The sequence below is a fragment of the Dreissena polymorpha genome, chromosome 4 (assembly GCF_020536995.1).
Source record: "Dreissena polymorpha isolate Duluth1 chromosome 4, UMN_Dpol_1.0, whole genome shotgun sequence".
Classification (NCBI taxonomy): domain Eukaryota; kingdom Metazoa; phylum Mollusca; class Bivalvia; order Myida; family Dreissenidae; genus Dreissena; species Dreissena polymorpha.
Window position 1 is genome coordinate 87,452,980 of NC_068358.1, and position 19,888 is coordinate 87,472,867.

At 32.1% G+C, this 19,888-nt stretch overlaps 1 protein-coding gene across 1 annotated transcript in view; it reads left to right on the forward strand.

The window, feature by feature from the left end:
* The first annotated feature begins 3,771 nt into the window (after window positions 1-3,771).
* The window catches only part of LOC127877400 (potassium/sodium hyperpolarization-activated cyclic nucleotide-gated channel 3-like), a 73,085-nt gene continuing 56,968 nt past the window's right edge, over window positions 3,772-19,888 (forward strand). The window contains exon 1 of the mRNA XM_052423234.1: window positions 3,772-4,479. Coding sequence (XP_052279194.1) covers window positions 3,899-4,479 — 581 coding nt within the window. The 5' untranslated portion in view covers window positions 3,772-3,898. The remainder of the gene's footprint in view (window positions 4,480-19,888) is intronic.

Below are 19,888 nucleotides of genomic sequence, written 5' to 3' on the forward strand. Positions count from 1 at the left end.
ATTCATTTCTATTTGTTATGTGTTTTTGTGTTTTAATTTTTCTGTGTTCAGTGTTATTTTACTTTTTTGCAACGGTCAATATCACTTGTGTTTTACTGCAACATTTAATCGATGTAATAAAGTATGAACAGTTCTTGAACATAGTTCTAATGTTATTCTAATCATTGTACGAGAAAAGAAAACAAATTGAAATGTTATATGTATTGTATTACCTTATTTACAGAACTGAAAAGTGTGCTAAATATCAAGTTGATGGAACATGTCTTATTTAGTTTTACTAGAACTGTTTTGTACCGTTTATTAATTAAGTAACGTAGCAATTATCGGCTATTGCACTTTGATTGCATACGTATTTCACTTACACTAGTTTAAATATTGATGTTAATTGGCGCAATACGCATTATTGCAGGTATTAAAGGATAGTTTTCGATCTGTACGTATATTTGTTACCAATGCACAATGTGTGGTTTGGAATCAATATGTTTGTTTTAAATGTTCGTTTTTTGAGGCAACGAATTTCTATTACCATTGCAATTATAAATATACGACTACCGGTAGAAGAACGGCTGTTTACAACAGCAATGAACGCACATGACATTTAATATATTAGGTGCTGTCGGAAGGTATTATTTGCCTATTGTTTTACCCAAGCGTACACTGTGTTGACAATGATCAAACATTTTTACAAAACCAAATTCAACGATCAAAATCCACAGGATGATCTAAGACTTGTTAGCTCTGTAGGTTTTGTTTGATGCAGCTTAACATATAAGACACGTATAAAACAATGTGTTCAAATAGGTTAGCTTATTCACTAGTTTAATAAATATGTTGATACATTTGATCTTTTTTTATAGCGCACCTAGTAACAGTGTATATGGTAGATCACACAACAGGTTGGCACAGAGCGATGTACGTTTTGCTAATACATGATACTATATAAATTGCAATGAACGCATCATGCAAATGTAAGAACTCTTCAAAATGTACAACAAACAATTACTTACAGAAAATTGTGCACCGATTGAAGCATTGAACTTTTCCAGCATTTTAACAACAATTAACATTCTCAAATGGATGTGAAAGAAACAATAACACTAAGACCGACATATATGGTAAATTGAGTTAGTTAAAGAGAAGTTATCAAATATTAACTTATAAATATTTTTTTAATGTCTCTGTCTTACAAATTGTCAACACTACGCGCATCACTTGAAGAAAGAATTTTTTCATCAGGAATCTAAAGCATAAACATATCTAGTCCCGAGTTTTTAAGCCGTGTGATCCCGATGTCTGAAGTTCGAACCAAAAAGTAGCAACAGTGGTTTTGATCCTGTTTTATCATTTGTTTTGAAGTCATAGATGCTCCTAGATTACTTGCTATTTACACTTTACTAATTGACATATTGCTCAGACCACGTTTATGGTTTGCATCTGTTAATAAACCGTTGTGAATCTAAAATTATTTGCTTTGACAATGAGATGGGTTTGATTCTAGCTTGGAAAGTAATTTATCCCATTTTCACCGCGACATTGACGGTATAACACGTTGTGGAATATACTTGCTTGTATTCAACACTGTGGAATATACCTGTCGCGTGCACGGACTACTTTTTAAATGACGTCATGCGATATGCGCTAAAATTAGGTCGATATTGTTTGGTTCATTGATCGAATTTTAAGGTCACCCATTAAAAGAAAATGTGCATATTTTGCAGAAAAAAATATATATGACATATTCACCAAAAGAAATGTTGAAATAAAATATAAAATTACACGATTTTTGTTTTGTTATTTTTTTATTTATATTTACTTTACCACTGAATGATTTTTCATAAGAAACAAAGTCGACAAAACTTGAGCTTCAAAATTATACGACATTATTTAGTGTAATGTGCATTGTTTATAACCAAAGCATATACTTTTGACATTTAACTTAAATATTAAGAATGTACAACAAGCCATACACATATCGCACAGTTCATAAATAATCTGCTATGTTTGCTTTCCTATTTAATTCACGTTAGGCATAGAGCTGTGTAAAGTATAAGATGGTAAAAATAGCACCACACTGGAATTGGGAACGTCCCATTTTGTACTCGGGTATTTTCTACTCATTTATCTGTTGTGTACTGGAATGTTTTCCATTCTTTGTGTATTTATATATTAAATTATTTTCTCGTACAATAAGGGCATTTACCATAGATAAATAAAACCATGTGCAAGTTTAAACATAATTATGTTTGTATGCAGAAATCTGCAAATGCAACCGAGTTTACCAACGGCTATTATTAGATAAACTGCTCCGGTTCATTTGAACAGCAGTAATGTAGAGTACATGACGTAGCGTGTGACGAAGAAGAAAGTTTATCGCGTTCATAAACTCATTTGAATAAAGTGATAGAATGGCATGAGGGTCTTTATTTAACTATGCTAAAATAATTATTGAAGACCCTGGATGCAAAATCGTCAATTATTGAGTTCAATGGATTATTAAATGGATTTTAAAGGATAATTAAAGGTAAGATACTAGTTCTTACGTGTTTTGATTTTTGTTTGTACTTTTGTCGTTCCCTGTTCTCGGGGAAATGATTTTAATATGGCCCATGTCATGGGCGCCATTGATGCATCGGATCACACACGGCATACCCATAACATTATATAAAAAACACGTTCTGCGCGTCTTTAATTCGTCGTCCGAAGTCGGAAAACGTATTGCCCTGTATTATATTTTGTCAAATAAAGTGTCAGTCGCTGCAATTGTCTGTTTACTCGTCAAAATTGTCAAGGTCTTCGATAGCTAAAGAAACTTCAGCGTACAATTTATTTAGACTATTGACAGACCTGTACAAAGTCGCGCCAGTCAAAAATCATAAAAAGCGACATTTAAAGTTATGGTAGCCAGAACTAGGTCGTCGATGGTGTACATGTATGTTGACATCGACAGCATTTTGTCAGGAGCAATCGCCGCCATATTGGATTTTGATCATTTTCTTTCGAAAATAAAATGAATTATAGTAAAGTAAAATCTTCTTTTCGCGGTCGTAATGTGTTAAAATTCGCATACTGCGTAAAATTGAATGTAGGCATATGGTGATATTTTTACTTGTTTTACAGTTTGTGTGAATTTTTTAAAGACTATTTTGCGTACCAGAACAAATACATGTATATCACTACGCATGGTTACATTTGTTAGATTTTAAGCGCTTTTATGACTGAATTAAAATTATTGTTAAGGTTATTAGATCTATTTTTGTTAAATGTCACGTTGAAAAAATCAAATGGGATAAATAGAATACTAGGATTAGCGTTGAATACAGAGAAGTTTATGTTGCTCGGCTCGAACACCGAAAGCGCTCGCCAAGGCTCGCGCTTCCGGCGTTCTAAGCCTCGCAACATAAACTTCTCAGTATTCAACGCTAACCTAGTATTCTCTATGTCTGCGCGTGTTGCCTGTTTATTTTGGTGCTGTGTTTGTTGTTTTTATTTTGTGACATACGGTTCGGTAAATGGTCTCTTGCAATTAATACAGGATCTCGTAGTATAATAAAGGTTCTGTCTTCCATGCGCAGTCCATTATTTACTTGTTTTTATTATGCTAGACTTCGTTTATACCTATACATAACGAAGCCAACGTAGGGTATTTTAGGTGAACAAAACACACACACGATTTTAACATGACATATGTATGTTGACAATATTCGTTCACAAACGTGTTTTAACAATCTTTTTTCAGAATGTTAAGCTGAGTATTCCTGGGCAACTTGACATCAATGTGGGCCACCACGATGTGCACGTGTCAACGTCTGAATCCACGGAGACCGCAACTAGCGTCTCTCAACTCTCAACTCCCGTCCACAGGATCCGAGATTCCCCACCACCAAGGAAGGCAACTCTCATGCCGACTATTCCGCGATCTGACTCGGTTAAGTTCAATAAAACATCGGCCAATGGCAGTGCTGTGAGACAAATCAATATGGACGAAAAGCAGCGTGCGCCTCGGTTATCGAGACGCGTTCCCAGTCTTAAACTCAAGCGGATGGGTGCACAGTCTAGGAATTTAAACAATGCCAATGTCGTAAATGATAGCGCAGATGGAACTATACCCTGTTTTCCGCCCTCTGGTAGGGCGAATCCATCGATAACGATAACGATTGACTCTGATGATGATTCTGTGTTTAGTGATTACCTAAGTCCAGCCATGAACTATAAACCGGATTTGAAGGTGCAGTTTATCGGAGACGAAACAAGTTTGTACGGTACTCCTAAAGAGGAATTAATACCGAACAGTAGTGCAACAATAAATATGGAAAAGTCGAGCCCCACGAGTTTCCTAAGGGAACAAATATATGCGTTTTTCCAACCCTCGGATAACAAGCTGGCAATGAAATTATTTGGAAACAAGAATGCATTGCTTAAGGAGAAAATGCGTCACAAACGACAGGGTAACTGGGTTATACATCCATGCAGCAATTTCAGGTTAGTATTTTCAACTCATGTATCAAATTCTGATAAAATATGCATAACATTGTATTTATTATGACCATTAGTATTATTATTATTATAACTATGATTATGACTATGATGATGTTAATGATGACAATGATTATGATGAAGATGATGATGATTATGATGATGATTATAATTATAATTAATAATATTATTATTATTATTATTATAATTATTGTTATTATTATGATTATTATTATTATTATTATTATTATTATTTATTACTATTATAATTATTATTCTACCAAGTTATTTATTATTTTTATTTCATTATTCTGTAATAACGTATTGGTTCAAAAAATACTTATTTATTATTTCCACGACTGCTTTGCGAAAAGTTGTTAATAATGCTGCAATGACATAAATAGATAATTCAATAAGGAAAAGTATTAAGTAAAGTTGTAAGCACACGGACAATGGTTTCCAAGTTAATGATCACAGAATTCAGTAGTTATTTACCAGAACTCCAGACAAATAAAGTTATTATTCATTACTTATCTATTATAAAGAAATGAATATGCACCAATCAGGGTTTAATTCAACTTTTGAATGCATTTCTAATAAGTAATAATACGCGCACATTGATTTGATTTAAGGCGAACATTTCGGAGAATGACACTTTAAACGAGTTTAGTTATGAAAACATTTCTTTAAAAATACTTCAGTTAACAAAAAAAAAGTAAAAACGAATAAATATTACATAAAACATAAATAGTCAAAGCGCAAATAGTTCAACTCAGCTATCGCACTTTAATGAACTTTCGTGCCAAGCACTTATGAGAAAAATGTTAATCTATATACATTTTGCAATGATGAAATATTTTCTTTTACTTCCGTTACGTTAAATGTAACATTGTCTTCGTCACATTTAAGAAATGGTAAACCCCACTGAGGTCCCTATGGCATTATAGTGACCAGCCAGGCAGCCACAAACTGGATATGGACCAAAGACGTAGGCTGAGGTCCTTATACAGTTTGTGGCTGCTTGGCTGGTCACTATAATGCCATTGGGACCGAAGTGGAGTTTACTATTTCTTATATTACACCGAAGTGTTTCCCCTTTACCATTGTACAGTGTTGTACGATTGTTTATGGTTTAAAAGAGATAAACTGAAGAACTTCGAAGGAATAATGACGTCATTTCGTTAAAAAATGACGTCATTTTGCAGTAAAACAGTGTAAATTTAGTGGTGTGTAACCCCGAACGGTCCATATACAAAAAAATAGTGACCGGTCCATATACTCTTAGGTTTCTCTATCGCATTTTACAGACTGAACCGGTCATATAGATATAGAAGGACCAATATCTCTGAGGTGTAATATTAAATATTAGCACTTCACTTGGACATATATAATTGATTACCTATCTTGTTTGTTAACGAATATTTTCATTCTACAAGTATTATGCCGTGATAATTTGTAAATCATCAAAACAAGGAAAACATATTATCAAATTGTATGCATTTACATCAATACACAATATAAAATTGGAATGTGTAGTCAAAATTTAGGAAAGTTACTATATCTTTTATTATTACGTACGATTTCTATAATTTACATAAGCGAACCTGGAGTTAAGAATTAGTTATAAATACTTGACATACTTTTGAGAAAATTCCATCATAGCATAAATAATATATTTGCATCCTGTTCAAAGCATAAAGACAGTGGAAATAATAAAGAACTTTGTATAATCGTGCGAATGTTACAAAAGTAAATAATTCATGGGAAACCGTTACTATTCTCATGAACAGAAACAATTCGTTTTTGTAATCGAACAATATTTTAAAACCATAAAAAATCTACACTAGAAATGAAGCACACAAATGGTCAAATATGATGTACTGCTTGGAAAGCACTACAAAGAACTATCAAACACGTGTTACGAGATAATTGGAGTTTGTTATCTCTCGTTTCTCACAGATATTATTTATCGTTCTGGTTTTGGTCTTTGTATATCCACCCTAAATACTTTGCTGACTACAACAGGCACACTAATAAATCAATAGATACATGAGCTTCAGCAAAGGTTGATATACACTATAACGAATGCTCTCGCTTTTTACGTCTAGAAATTCAATCGATCACATGCTAAACATGTAAACAAAATCACTGCAAGATCGTGGAATGTGTATACATAAAGAATACTAGGTTAGCGTTGAATACAGAGAAGTTTATGTTGCGAGGCTTAGAACGCCAGGGGCGCGAGCCTTGGCGAGCGCTTTCGGTGTTCGAGCCGAGCAACATAAACTTCTCTGTATTCAACGCTAATCCTAGTATTCTATTTATCCCATTTGATTTTTTTCAACGTGACATTTAACATAAATAGATCTAATAACCTTAACAATAATTTTAATTCAGTCTTAAAAGCGCTTAAAATCTAACGAATGTAACCATGCGTAGTGATATAAATGTATTTGTTCTGGTACGCAAAATAGTCTTTAAAAGATTCACACACAAACTGTAAAACAAGTAATATATCACAATATGCCTCGATTCAATTTTACGCAGTATCCGAATTGTAACACATTACGACCGCAAAAAGAAGATTTTACTTTACTATAATTCATTTTATTGCCGAAAGAATAAATTTACCGAGAACAGGGAACGACTAAAGTACAAAAAAAAGCAAAACACGTTCGAACTAGTATCTTACCTTTAATTATCCTTTAAAATCCATCTAATAATCCATTTAACTCAATAATTGACGATTTTGCATCTAGGGTCTTTAATAATCATTTTAGCATAGTTAAATAAAGACCCTTATGCCATCCTATCACTATATTCAAATGAGTTTACGAACTAAAAAAACTTTCTTCTTCGTTACACGCTACGTCATGTACTCTACATTACTGCTGTTAAAATGAACCGGAGCTGTTTATCAAATAATAGCCGTTGGTAAACTCGGTTGCATTTGCAGATTTCTGCATACAAACATAATTATGTTTAAACTTGCACACTTTTTATTTGTCTATGGTAAATGCGCTTATTGTGCAAGAAAATAATTGAATATATAAATACACAAAGAATGAAAACATTCCATTACACAACAAATAAATGAGTGGATAATACCCGTGTACAAAATGGGACGTTCCAAATTCCAGTGTGGTGCTATATTTACCATCTTATACTTTACACAGCTCTATGCCTAACGTTAATTAAATCGGAAAGCAAATATTGCAAAATTATTTATAAATTGTGCGATATTTTTATGGCTTGTTGTACATTCTTAAATCTCAAAAGTATATGCATGGGTTATAAACAATGCACATTACACGAAATAAGGAAAATGTGATAAATTGACAATTCAAATAGTCGATAAACATTACATGTACATGTAAAATAAGTTGCGTGTATAATAAATCGTCAAATTTTTTGGGGGGAATAATATGCAATAAGTGTCATTTTCAGCTGAATCATCATTATACGGATACGAAATTATACGAAAAATTATGTCATATAACTAGATTTAAAGGTTGAAGGTCGTAAAATTTTGAAGCTAAAGTTTTCTCGACTTTATTTCTTATGAAAAATCATTCAGTGGTAAAGTAAAAAATAGTCCGTGCACGCGACAGGTATATCCCACAGTGTTGAATACAGGATAGTATATTTCATTAGGTGTTATACCGTCAATGTCGCGTTGAAAATGGGATAAATAGATTAAATCATCTATGTGAAGACAATAACTATTCTATTGATGATCTTGCGAATGTATACAAATAGCTGGTACTTTGCGAATACACGGATGAACAGTGATTTATTAATAATGTTAAGGTCATGATTCACATACTCGCGAAATGTAGTAAAATGAAATAAATATTTTAATATGATCTGATCTAGTTAAAATAATCATCGCATATGACAAGAACGCTTCCATCTTAAAAGTTCTAGAATAACAATAACAACAACTACAACAATAATATTAATTATACTTATGAGAAGAAATATTATTATTAATAATTATATTAATATTATTATTGTCAATTTTTCATTATTATTTTTACTATTATTATTATTAGAACTAGTAGTAGTAGTAGTGGTATTGGTGGCGGTGGTGGCGGTGGTGTTGGTGGTGGCGGTGGTGTTGGTGGTGGTGGTGGTGGTGGTGGTGGTGTTGGTGCTGGTGCTGGTAGTAGTAATAGTAGTAGTAGTCGTAGGAGTAGCAGTAGTAGTAGAAGTAGAAGAAAAAGCAGCAGCAGCAGCAGCAGCAGCAGCAGCAGTAGCAGTAGCAGTAGCAGTAGTAGTAGTAGTAGTAGTAGTAGTAGTCGTAGTAGTAGTAGTAGTAGTAGTAGTTGTTGTTGTTGTTGTTGTTGTTGTTGTTGCAGTTTTTGTTAAAGTAGTATTAGTAGTAGTAGTAGTAGTAGTAGTTGTAGTAGTAGTAGTAGTAGTAGTAGTAGTAGTAGTAGTCGTAGTAGAAGGAGGAGGAGGAGTAATAGTATTAGCAGTAGTAGAAGATAACAATAACAAATGGCAATCAAAATTCTATCGAATAGAAATACTTAAATTCAAGGGTATAAACGAAGTTGAGCTTGCGGTCATGGGGAATGCCAAATCAAGGCCAAACAAATGAGCGGTATTTTATAGGAAATTTGCCACTTGCCGTCAATAAAACAACTAGCGTATGGTAAATAAGAAATTATATCCTGATATTGTTGCTGGAGCTCCATTATTCTCATTGATTGATAAATATCGGTCATTTCATACCATACCAGAAGAAGAATGCAGCTAATATTTTTAACAGATATTTATTTTTTGATAATAAATTTGATAAAATATCAGTTTGTTTACTAAAATAGGTTATTTTTATAAGCATCGATTTAATGCAAGAAAAGTAGTATGAAATATGATACAGAAAACTACGATACTTTATAATTCTTACTGACGTTATTAAATAGCTTTTGAAGTCTTAGCTATCAAATTTTACGTCCGTGTTAACAGGTTATGGTAGAATGAATAAATTTTATCTACACGGCCAAACTTTGTGAACACTATGGATACTCAAACACAGAAAGTATCTCATGGCAGGCAGCATTTGATAATGACTCGCCTTAATTTATGATTACTAATCAATCACCGGTTTTAAGAAAGTAAGCAGCAACGGATAGCATATTAAACTTTATATTTACATGCACTTTTCAGTTTGCATTCATATGGGTTTGTTGAAACATTTGATTAAAATTAGGTATTGTTTGTAGACGCATTGTCAAAAAGCGCGATTCCTTAATGATCGATACTTCAAGACTGTTGTCGAATATATATTAATTATCCTTGTAATGTTCCAGTTTCGAACCGTATAAACTAAACAATGGTATTAAATTATTAAATTATTCAAAAGTAAAACATGCATTTACCTGAAACACTCACAACTTGTGTTCATTTTTTATTGTGTTTCGATAATATAAACAATAGCATAAAAGCTATTATATACTGTCACTTAAATGAATAAACTGGAAAAATGTAAACAAGCAGTTGTAAATGAACTGCAAACATTAAAGGGTATAATTATGTCGTGTTTACTTTCAGAAATGTTATTTTGCCCAAACGTTCATTAAGAGGAATTAAAGGGGCGTTTTCTGGCTTTTCACGTTTTGTTAAAATGACAAAATTAAAAAAAAATTGTTCCAGATTCGCAAATATTCGTTGTTGTTATGATATTTGTGAGTAAACAGTAATACTGAACATTAACCATGCTCTACAATACCCATTATATGCATCTATTGATGATTTAAAAACCTAAAAGTTATAAAGCGTTGCAACGCGAAAAAATTGCATAGTTTGGAGAGTTTTGTTGTTGTCGTTATATTTTGGGATACTACGAGGATTTCTTTTAAAATGTGTAAAATAAATCACTCATTGCATTAGCACAGATGGCAGAGTGGTCTAAGACTTTTACTCCAGGGGTCAGTGGTTCGAGCCCAGTCGAGGGTTACTTTTTTTCTTTCTTTAAATTCTTGTTTTTTATTATAGCTTTTAAGATCGAATGTTTACATTTATCAATATAAAGCATTTAATGCAAAACTTCAATACGTGCCAAAATCTTGCCAAAACAGTTACCACATGTGAATTGATGTGTTTATTCATAAACATACTGTAAAAGCATTCTTTAATGTGCAAAGCGATCACATGAATTAAAAGTTACTCGTTAAAAGAAATTGGGAATTTCCGAAATTCGTCAGTTAATGGTTTAAAAAAGGAAATCATCGTTATTAACGAGTTCCAGTATGAAAACAAATATAGAAAAACAACTGAAAAAAAAACCCATCTGGGATCGACCATTAAAAAGATATCGCCTTCATCACTGTGTAATCAAGACTGTTTCAAAACGTTATGAATCGTATAAGTCAACCGTGTATTGTATCAAAAAAGAACGAAATCAAAACAGGCATTCTGAATGTTTGACTTTTTGTTTTCATTTTTTTATCATGATCATGAATAAACATCATGGGTGTTATTTCGTTCTCTGATGTTCATATTTTTTTATGTTTTCAAACTAAAAAAAATTGAAAATTGCTTTTTCGACAATATATGAACTGGTCCATTTAATTAACGAAAATTGCATATTAATTCAAACAGTTCATTTTTTCTGTGGAATAATCAAGCGACATCGGATAACTATCGTATAATACGTGCATATGCGCTATGATTATATTAGATACTCCAGGTACGTAAGGTGACATAGTTATAAATGTAAAACTTAATCATAAGGAATATTCATGTCAACAAAATGTTTGAATTAATAACATGAAGCAGGACAATCAATGCTCATTATGACATTTCCTTCAAAATAAAGCATTATGGACTTTTTCTAATTTTAGTTTGACCGTTATGATGTTAAATAGTTCTCTGCTAATCATTTGGATTGCTCGGACTGTTATTCCGAGTTAGCAAGCCGCTCAGTGTCTAAGTCTCAGAATTTGTATCGCTCTAGACAGAAACTGCATTAGTTTCAGTGTTTTACACGCCACAAACGAGTTCGAAGGTAATCGTGTGTGTTTTAATGTAACACAATAAAGATTATGCCTATTTTAAATTGAAGCTAGCGTTTTAGTTCTAAAACAATGAATCCAATTAAGCTATTTAGCATCAGTGAGTTTGCGTTATATATGCCCTGGGCAAGACTTTTTCAAAGAATGCATAGCAGATGAAACATGCTCTATATGCACAAACATATATCTTATTTCATTTTCATTGACTTCGTCTTTTATGTGTGCTGCTATGTAATTTGTAGTGATTGTCAATGAAAACATATGTACTTAAACATCTGCAAAAACAGAACGCAATTACAGACTCTGGAACGTATACTTCTCCCATGCAGTTTTAATTGTTATAATATTTGTACACATACACAAACTGTTTGCATATTGTGAAACACGTCGTGAATGATTTGTTTTTACGCCGTTGTGTCGTAAAACATATAATTTCGGTCATTCCTGCGCATTTAATTTTAAATTTGCTGGTCACTATTTCACCGCTCAAAAGTTCGTTTCAAATATTATTTTCAAGCGCTTTATTATAATTGTGTAGACGTTAATATGATCGCGACTTACATTCGTCTTTACGGAACTTAAATAGACTCGCATACATGTAGATGTATTGTAAAGGTATACTGTTTGCCAGACTAGAAAGTTCAGAAAAGCAGCATCAAGCAATTTGTAATTTAAATGAAGTTTCTAAATGTTTTTGCATGTGAAAGGTGTTTCATCCGCACTTCATCCATCAACAATTCGTTTAATACCATTGAAAGACAAACAACATTTCATCTACTTCAAAACAGTCTGCTTCTCTTTATATCTGCATGGCAGGATGCAAAATAATTAAGACACGAGGTTTCTCACGGTTTAATTATGCTCTCTTCGTGGCGTTCGCGTTGCGAATTATCTGCAATTAGGGTAAAATCGCACAAGATTGAAAGACGGCGTGCAATTATGTTTTAATTGATACATTTGCGTTTCTTGGGATCATATTTTTCTTTCATATTTAATTTTGATGTGTGAAATGAAGTTGTTTGAATATTTCGCATATGTAAAGTTCTTACTCGCTACAAATGTTCCTCAATAATGTTTGAATGTGCACCGGTTTATTATGATTATATAATACCCACCACCAATACTCAAGAACTAGAAACTAGATACAGTCTTGATTTAAAACAAATACATGTTTGTAGTCCAACAGGATTGGGATAACGCTGCGTAAACGTACATGATTGCGATTTATTTAAGATTGTAAAGACACACGTGTAACGATTCAGCTGTTTTTGTAGCAAAATAGCTACATGTGTTATTAATCCTGACCTATAACTGTTATTCCATTATTTTAAGTCTACGTGGCAAGTGTACTGTTAATACAATTTCGGTTTTCGAACATTAACAATAGTTTCATATTTTGGCATTGAACATTGTTAAATTAATTGGGAAGCATTTGTATTTTAGATTAAACGGAACCAAATGCATTATGTTGAAATATAACAAACATTTAATTGTTTTATCGAGTGTAAATTAAATACTATTAAAGATGATTGCTTTAGTAAATAACAAACTGTTGATGATGTTTTCTTTCGTGAGCTCCATCACACATAATCAATCTTTTAAGTTACGACTATGAATAGAGAAATTATTGAAGCCAATACCCATTCGTGTATATACACATTCATTTAGCTAAACTTAAAACATTTCGAAATTGTATATTACGAATGTATGAATATTACAGCTACATAGCCAATACCACTTTTGGCTTGTATATTCCGTAACCACGATAACATATGAACGGTAAAGGTCATAACAAAGTACTATGGAATTAAACTACAAACATAAACATTGATTTATTACGTGATATATAACACTGTTTTATCTCAAATTATAAAGATGGTTTTCTACGACGAAAGTTAATCCATAATACTGGTGTCGTAAAACAAGACTGTCAAGCTGCCATTATAATTTTTTTTCAACCAGACCATGCCTTTACACTGTGTCAACTTCAATGAAAAGAAAGTCTCAGACTTGCTTGCGGAAACGTACTGACAGCATTCAATATTGAATCGTCTTATTGAATAACTGTTAACTGATAAATACAACAAATAAAACAGAGAACAGAAAGTGTTCATTAAAATTCAATATTTAATACATAAGCTTTCCAGTTCACAGTTATTATGGTAAATGTTGAATTATTAATTGAAATAAGTTTCGCAAATTATGTATCAGGGCTTTGTACTCGGACTAGTGTTCCCGAATAATCAATAGTTCAGGTTTTCGTATCGCCTTCAATATGCTTTACATTTTTTAAAGGTCGCAATTCAACGAAAAGCGACATAAAAGAAAAACTAGTATTGCGTACATTTGATACCATAGAATTAGGCAATTTTAACATAAGCACACTGGTTTAAGTTATTGTTTGTTTTTCAAGAATTTATACTATTAACAATTGGGTTATAACTATTATATGCTGACGATCGTTTTCTCAAATAGAAACTCTCGATAAAAACAAAAGTATTATTCTGAGAATCTTGAAAAATGGGTCAAATACCAGCCATGTGTTCCGAATGTAGGTACCAGTACAGCTTATAGACTTCATACGAATGACATGAAGTCAAAATTAGTAATAAATGTAATGTAAGATTATCAAAACTGTTTATAAAGCAGGCGTTTCTGTAAAGTTTATATTTAAACTTTATTTTTTTGCGTAAATCTGTTCTGAGGAGTATGTATCTTTAACTTCTCTTGCAAATGAAATAAGCTTTCAAAGAGTAAACGTCACTATCTAATCGGTTATTATTTCTTAATATAATTGAATATAATAAATAAATAATCAAACCATATTTTTGTAATTGCAAATTTATTCGAAAACATAACAAATAGCCTAAGAATACCTTATTTATAATACCATACATTACTACATAGTGTATAATTAAACAATGAAGAAAATGCAATTTATAATACTTAAATGTATGCGAAGGGCTCAGTCGGTAAGATATTAAAGCAAAGCAAACATGAATCGATGTTTATCATTAACATGTTGATAACAAGATATATTTTTATTTGTTGAAATTTACATTTCTGTTGGATACAATATAGGGGTCATTTATCTTTTGCAAATATATAATACAAGTGCAATTTACAAGGTACAGCATGCCATAGCATAATATTAAAAGTATTCGTTAAACCATGTATATTTATAAAACAAGATAAAAAGAACAACCGGATCAATGCTGGAAAGTTTTTTCAAGGACTCAATAATCGTTTTATAAGCTTTAAACAAGTGTGTCTTCAATAAAGCGATAGAACGACTAACTTTACCGAGCTTGCTCCTTTGTTTGTTTTTCGGGGAGGGGGCAGTGGATTGGCGAGGGTATTGCAGGTTGAGTGGGGTGGAGGGAGTTGGGTGGCGGTAGGCGCTGGTTTATAGGTTGAGTTTTCAGTGTTTGCTACATTGGATGATATCCACGAAGCTAACTTTTACATAACAAATGATTTATTTTGGAAATATATTTGAAAGGAGTTCTGTAATTTAAAATCATTTTTAAGTGGGAAATGACGTTCTACCAAATTTATTGAAAACAAACAACTTTCTAACAACTTTGTTCAAATATTTGTTTGCTCAATTGTATTATATAAAAATAATTTTAAATATTCATTAATGTTTGTTTCGTCTGAGGCCAAAACAGATGTGTATGACTCTGTATTCTACTCCTATCTGTTTTTGCGGTATGATTGTTTATCTTTGTTCCTCAAATCCCGATCAGTCCGATCGTAATATTTCTATTCTGATCAGAGGATAGTTTATATATAGTGTAAATACTTAGAGATCTACCTTTCTTATCAGTGCAATGTTTACATTGCATACATTTTGTAGATGATTGGCGTATGTGTGAATGAAAATTAGCAGAGATCATGTTTATATTTGCCAGATAATATATTTCGTTCTATATTCATTGTTTTCAATTACACTTTTCGCAATCAGATAGTTCCCAGTGGTTCCATAAAAAAGAAACATTAAACATCGCATACACCATGCTTTTACTGCTTCTGGAGCAAACCGGACTGAGAAAAAGTTGAGAAGAGCAAATTGTATATCATAAGAAGGGTAGCTTGTTAACTTCTATTGATTCGGGCTGTAGCATGTACCAATTTGTTACTTATTGAAGAAGAGCGTTTGATTGAACTGTAAGTAGACAGGTGCCAAAACTAAACAAAGTTTCAGACTCAAGGGTGTACATTTATACGATTCATGTTAAGACGTTGTTTGTGAATTCCAGAACATCGTTTAGTTGTTAAAAGCTTCAGTCATTAGTTCAAATTTCGATATAATCTGCTTAGTTTTACTTCATTATTGCGAAAATGAAAGCACACCTCGTATAAATAAACTTTCTAGAACACTACTAATTGGTATTTAAAGACCCAGTTTACGGAATAGATCGTTGTTTTGCATATTAATCGTATAGCGAGAAATAAACTTTACATAAATTCATTTTTAAAGATTTTTTTTATCGAGGTTGACATAAAAAACCTGGTCAAATTCGGTTTTGAATCGAACAAATAATATACATGTATATAAATTATCAAAAAAAAAACATGCAATAGGCAAAAATCATTGCAGCGTCGCGAGTTATGCAAATAATAATGCCATTTTTAGTATTATAAGCACATGGAAGATAAACACATAGATTGAGCAAAAACGTGGCGTTTCAACTCAGTGTCCGTCTGTTACAGATGTATTTTCATTTGTTCTTACCTTCTCTCCGCTAAATTCGCCCGTATCGGATATTTTGTTTGTTTAGGTTTGAAGTAAATTGTCGAATCATGAATATAAACTAGGTCGTTTTTGTACTTATCTGTACTCGACCCTAAAATAAAAATCGCTTTATTGTTTGTTTTCAAGCGATTTCAACCGAATTTTCAGGGATATCCTCAATAAAAACACGTTTTCTTACGATTCTGCCCATATATATATAGCTATGACCGGGGACTTGAAACACTTTGTGTTAAAGTTGGTTGTACCGACTAATTAATGTATTCTTCTATAATTTGTTTTTCAGAGGTGAAACCTCTTTCTATCCAAAAGTCTCCCAATTGAGTAATGAAACCAACGTAGAATTTCATTTTCTTGGATATGTATTTCCGCGGAAATTTCATAGTAGTGTGTGTTTGTCTTAACATTATGACTATCCATAAGAATTTGGTGTGTGCTTATAATTAATCTCTCAACAACAAAAAATCTCTAAATGTTTACAGTGCACTAAAAGTGCTTTGATTTAAAGAGAGATAAAGAAGGAGTCATTACGCTGAATGAATATTTGCTGCCATTCTATCTTCTTTCGACAACAACGCTTTTGTCCGCACTACGATTATCAGCGGTGGTTCGTGCAAAGTCCTTGAAAGAAGAGGGAAAATTAATTTTTCTGAAAGACGCTGCTTCTGTTTATGTCTGAAACTTTTTCGGGTTCATTTTTGCAGTGTGAAAGGGAAATGGATTTGAATCAAATGTTAGTTAGTTGAAAAACTTGATTAATTGATAAGTGTTTCTTGCATCAAAAGTATCAGTTTTGGAAATTCACTTCAAAAAGGAAAGCATGTATACTATACAATTGCGTAAATTATGTCATGATGTTTATGTTTCTTTACCATCATTTTAAAATGGTTCACAATATTTTATATTTATAAAACACTGTAGGATCATACTTTTGAATCTGAATCTGCATACATATCATAATTGGTTATTGAATATTAAATTTCTAAAAAAGGTAATGCATATCTTGATTGAGTTTACATTCTTAATATAAAAATTAGTATACCGCTTTTTTATGTTTGATATAAAATTGTTATGTTTACTAAAGAAAAATCACTGCACATAATGTGTGCCACTGTACGTTAAATTTATCTATTGGTAGCTATATACCTAATTACTAACAATAAGTTCAATACAACCCACTAAATAACCAAATAATTGGTGTCTGTACCTCAGAACTGAATAGCGAGTGAAAAGCAAAAAAGCACAGCATTTAATGAGTTGAGAAAAGAACACACGCATGAAACAAATCACAGTTCACGTCTAATTCGATTAAATAAATCTTTGTTGAATTAATGTGATGCGCTTTCTATACCTAATCTGCACTCGGAAAATGTTTTCATGAACGTTAAAAAACTAGGGTACAAGATTAAATCTAAGACACACTTTGTTACAACTGTATAAGCTACATGCATGATTCTGTGTTGATCAGATTTCGTTTCTTGATAATTTCTAGGAAAAATTTGAATCTTGGTCAGTAGCGGGCGTCTAGAAACTAGATCGCAAGGTCAAATCATTTTAAAGCTTACCAATCTACGGGAGCATTTATGACAAAACCTTTGTAAAACTTAGTCAGAATGTTTATCATGACAATATCTAGGCCAAGTTCGAGTCTGAGTCATGTGCGTCCAAAACACAAGGATCATGACCTTTTTGCAAAATTACGACCTTCAAGCATATGACGAACCGTTTGTCAGCTATGTTGTAAACTATCTCTATTTATTCGACAAAGTATTGACTGACGTTAGCAAAATGTAAATGTCGTTATCGGCGCTGGAGTGATATATACTTTTGACAACAAAAGACCACATTTTGTTCGTAACAACACCGTTATAGCGACCTAAAAACATGCATTTTATGTAATATTTGATTGACTGAGGAAATGAGAAAGAATGTCGATAATCAAATAATCTTTTGAGAAATCAGGTAGAAAGTATATAGGCAATACTATGTACGATTTCTCTTCTAACTAAATATTATATTTATTTTTGCTAAGCTATGTTTTGCATGTAAAGCTTAGTGTTCAAATATACATATATTCACCACCGACACAATCTGACAAACATCAAACATATATTGCTCAGTACATGGGCTTGCTACTATAATGTTCCAATCGTGGATACGTCAAAGCTAACGCAAGCATTATCTAATTAAAAAAAATAATTTAAAAGGCTTGTTTTATCACCAGATTCGGTTGTTTTTGTAGCAAAATAGCTACATGTGTTATTAATCCTGACCTATAACTGTTATTCCATTATTTTAAGTCTTCGTAGCAGTGTACTGTGTATACAATTTCGGTTTTAGAACATTAACAACAGTTTCATATTTTGGCATTGAACATTGTTAAATTAATTGGGAAGCATTTGCATTTTAGATTAAACGGAACCAAATGCATTATGTTGAAACATAACAAGCATTTAATTGCTTTATCGAGTGTGAATTAAATACTATTAAAGATAATTGCTTTAGTAAATAACAAACAGTTGGTGATGTTTTCTTTCGTGAGCTCCATCACACATTATCAATCTTTTAAGTTACGACTATGAATTGAGAAATTATTGAAGCCAATACCCATTCGTGTATGTACACATTCATTTAGCTAAACTTAATACATTGCCAAAGTGTATATTACGAATGTATGAATATTACAGCTACATAGCCAATACCACTTTTGGCTTGTATATTGCGTAACCTCGATAACATATGAACGGTAATTGTCATAACAAAGTACTATGGTATTTAACTACAAACATAAACATTTATTTATTACGTGATATATAACACTGTTTTATCTCAAATTATAAAGATAGTTTTCTACGACGAAAGTTAATCCATAATACTGGTGTCGTAAAACAAGACTGTCAAGCTGCCATTAGAATTTTTTTTCAACCAGACCATGCCTTTACACTGTGTCAACTTCAATGAAAAGAAAGTCTCAGACTTGCTTGCGGAAACGTACTGACAGCATTCAATATTGAATCGTCTTATTGAATAACTGTTAACTGATCAATACAACAAATAAAACAGAGAACGGAAAGTGTTCATTAAAATTTAATATTTAATACATAAGCTTTCCAGTTCACAGTTATTATGGTAAATGTTGAATTATTAATTGAAATAAGTTTCGCAAATTATGTATCAGGGCTTTGTACTCGGACTAGTGTTCCCGAATAATCAATAGTTCAGGTTTTCGTATCGCCTTCAATATGCTTTACATTTTTTAAAGGTCGCAATTCAACGAAAAGCGGCATAAAAGAAAAACTAGTATTGCGTACATTTGATACCATAGAATTAGGCAATTTTAACATAAGCACACTGGTTTAAGTTATTGTTTGTTTTTCAAGAATTTATACTATTAACAATTGGGTTATAACTATTATATGCTGACGATCATTTTCTCAAATAGAAACTCTCGATAAAAACAAAAGTATTATTCTGAGAATCTTGAAAAATGGGTCAAATACCAGCCATGTGTTCCGGATGTAGGTACTTCACCAGTACAGCTTATAGACTTCATACGAATGGCATGACGTCAAAATTAGTAATAAATGTAATGTAAGATTATCAAAACTGTTTATAAAGCAGGCGTTTCTGTAAAATT